At 50.4% G+C, this 3,169-nt stretch overlaps 1 protein-coding gene across 1 annotated transcript in view; it reads right to left on the reverse strand.

The window, feature by feature from the left end:
- secisbp2l (SECIS binding protein 2-like) overlaps positions 1–2,897 on the reverse strand; it is a gene marked incomplete at both ends in the record, with an annotated part of 5,074 nt that extends 2,177 nt beyond the window's left edge. The window contains 3 exon segments of the mRNA XM_014033036.1: positions 1,612–1,835; positions 2,324–2,465; positions 2,570–2,897. Of these exon segments, the coding sequence (XP_013888490.1) occupies positions 1,612–1,835; positions 2,324–2,465; positions 2,570–2,897 (694 nt within the window).
- Positions 2,898–3,169: the final 272 nt, after the last annotated feature.

The raw sequence follows: 3,169 nt of genomic DNA on the forward strand, positions 1-3,169 counted from the left end.
GTGTAGCTGTGATTGTGAAGCAGGCAGTGAGGTCAGACCCAGATGTGAGTCTGCTGTTGGGGATGAGAGAACCGGGCTGAACCGACCCGGGTGGGTTTGTGTTGGTGCTGGTTCTGAGCGGTTCTGACTCAGACCCGTTTGGACCGGGTCAGAACAGACAGCAGGCTGACAGTTTGAAGTTAGAGCTGCTCCATCAGACTTGTTGCTTTGATCCAGACTCACCTGTTACCTGCCTCAACAACCACGTGACTCACCATTAGGAGGTCAGAGTTGTTTGTTTGTTGTATTGAAGCACTGAACACCTATGAACACGTGACACGTGACGTTGCAGGTAAAGGTTAGTGAAACTGCCTGAGGAATGACAGACACGCAGGAGAACCAGACTTTCTGCTGCTCCACACCTTCACCTGCACATTCCTCTGGACCCGAACCTCCTTTAGATGAAACCAGTAAACATCTGAAACCAGTAACAACACATCTGAAACCAGTAACAACACATCTGAACCCAGTATAAACACATCTGAAACCAGTAACAACACATCTGAACCCAGTAAACATCTGAAACCAGTAACAACACATCTGAAACCAGTAACAACACATCTGAACCCAGTATAAACACATCTGAAACCAGTAACAACACATCTGAAACCAGTAACAACACATCTGAACCCAGTATAAACACATCTGAAACCAGTAACAACACATCTGAAACCAGTAACAACACATCTGAACCCAGTATAAACACATCTGAAACCAGTAACAACACATCTGAACCCAGTAACAACACATCTGACTCCAGTATAAACACACAGCGGGCATTTAAAGCTAGCTGCAGCTAGCATGAACAGCTAACCTACACGGAACAAAACACAGAACTCTGCTGAAAACATCTCATTTATAACTTCAGCACGAACATTAAAGCTGAAGCTAAAGTCGAGCTTCAGTTAGCTTTAACCTGATGTTAGCTTAAAACCAGCACCAGCAGATCGAGCTGCTGTCCAGCAGGAMCACAAAAACAGATTTGAACAAACACAGATTAGTGTCGACAGAAGCACAGCGGCCTTTAAACTGTCCGTTTGAACCTGAAGAAAACATTTGTTTTCATCACGAGCTGAAGCTGCGCAGCTAGCAGCAGCCAGGAACATGAAGCCCACCTTCACGTCACCTGCGTCCATGTCAGTCAGCTGCCGCCGCGATCAGGACCTCCGCATTTTACCTGCGTTTCCCCATGATTCAACCCGGAGATCCGTTACCCGCCGCCGCTGCGTCACTGAGCTGCTCCGCTGCGCTCCGAGCAGCGCAGAAAGCTGCTGTGCGCCAGGAAATGGGAGTCACCTGGACCGGAAACCGCGGAGGGACAAAAAGGTCCGAAAAAAGGCGAATCTTCAAAATAAATTCATAAAGATCCGTTCAGCTCAGGGGTCTGCAACATGTGGCTTTTTGGTCCCTCTGCAGTGGCTCTTTGAAATAAAGGAATTATTATTATTATTATTATTATTATTATTATTATTATTATTATTATTATTATTATTATTAATAATAACCGTAGGGTTAGGTTAGGGGAAAGGCTGTATTGTTGGTTCTGGATGTGGTGCTTTGGACCTGACGTACCAGCGGTGCTGCAGTGTTCTCTGTGGTTCTTTGGGCCGACCCGGCAGCCTGGTTGTGTTTGGGGCTACAGTAGCCACTGTCGCTGTCGATGTCGGCCTCGCTGGCGCCCGGCTCGCTGTAGTTCTCCACCTGATGAGACGCCCGTCGTCTCTTGGTTCGGTTCTTCCACATCAGAGGACTGACCCGCTCGGCGCTGCACCGACCCGACGCCTCACCTGGGAAGTCTGAGGACGAGACAAAGCTTTTCTCTGAGCAACAATCAGACACTTGTTGACAGAAGAGAGAAAGCACCTGACAGGTGTGACACTACAGGTTCAGGACCCGCCCCCCTGCTCACTGAACTATTTGAAGCAGGTCAAGAACTTCCCCTGAAACTGATCCAGAACCGGGTCATGAGGAGCTGCACACATGTTCACCTCTCCAACTGGACCGGCTGCATTCCAATTCTTTACAGCGTTTCCTGTCATGAAGCTGCAGGAGCAGCTGACAGGAAGCAGGCTCTCAGCTGGGAGTGGGCCGGTGGTTGTAGATTATTAATCCCAGCAGGAAGTCACTTAGTTATTCTGGGTTATTTCAGATTACCTGTTTTACACAAACAAACTGCAGTAACTGGTCTAAGATCATCACCAGGTAGTTCCAGGTAAACCTGCCTGCAGGCCCCCAGCCTCAGGACCACCAGGCCCTCAGAGGAGCAGCACACCTGTCCTCTCACCTGTCTGCTGAGCAGCATCCACCAGCAGGATGGTCCTGGTCCTCCCATCAGGGGCTAAGGTGCACACCTCCTTCTGCACAGCCACGCTCCTGCTGGGGGGCCGGCGGCCCCTCACAGTCTGGCCCACGCTCAGGTGAGGCTGCTGCAGAGAAACCAGACCATTAAAGCCAAGGTGACCCAGGTCCAGAACCAGGCCGCTCTAGACCCGGGTCCAGAACCAGGCGGCTCGGACACAAGCCTGCGTACCTTTGGGAGAACATTAGAGCGGACCATGCCCCTCCCCCTCTGAGAGGTCAGTCCATATGGGGGTCCGAGAGGTACCGGTCTTTCGCCGACCTCTGCTGAGACCGGGTTGACCACACCCGCTTGGACCGGGCCCGCGTAGGGTCCAGGGAAGGGCTGGTAGAAGCCCATGACGGGGGGGCAGGGGGCGGGCATGATCTGGTAGTAGGTGTAGTCGTTAGAGACGGGGGGCTGGGGGGACGACAGGATGGGGTAGGCCAGGTACGGACCACCGGGGGGCGGGTTCGGCTGCTGCCAGCGCAGCTCCCCTCCACTGTACACAGGATGCTGCCTGAGGACCAGAACCAGAACCAGGTTTACACACTTCAGCTTTGTTTCATAAAATAACTGATGACAACAAACAAACAAACAAACAAACAAACAAACAAACAAACAAACAAACAAACAAACAAACAAACCAACAAACCAACCAACCAACCAACCAACCAAACAAACAAACCAACAAACCAACATACAAACCAACAAACAAACAACCAACAAACCAACCAACAAACAAACCAACAAACAAACAAACCAACAAACAAACAAACCAACAAACAAACA

This window comes from Austrofundulus limnaeus, unplaced genomic scaffold (genome assembly GCF_001266775.1).
Source record: "Austrofundulus limnaeus strain Quisiro unplaced genomic scaffold, Austrofundulus_limnaeus-1.0 Scaffold1605, whole genome shotgun sequence".
Taxonomy (NCBI): Eukaryota; Metazoa; Chordata; class Actinopteri; order Cyprinodontiformes; family Rivulidae; genus Austrofundulus; species Austrofundulus limnaeus.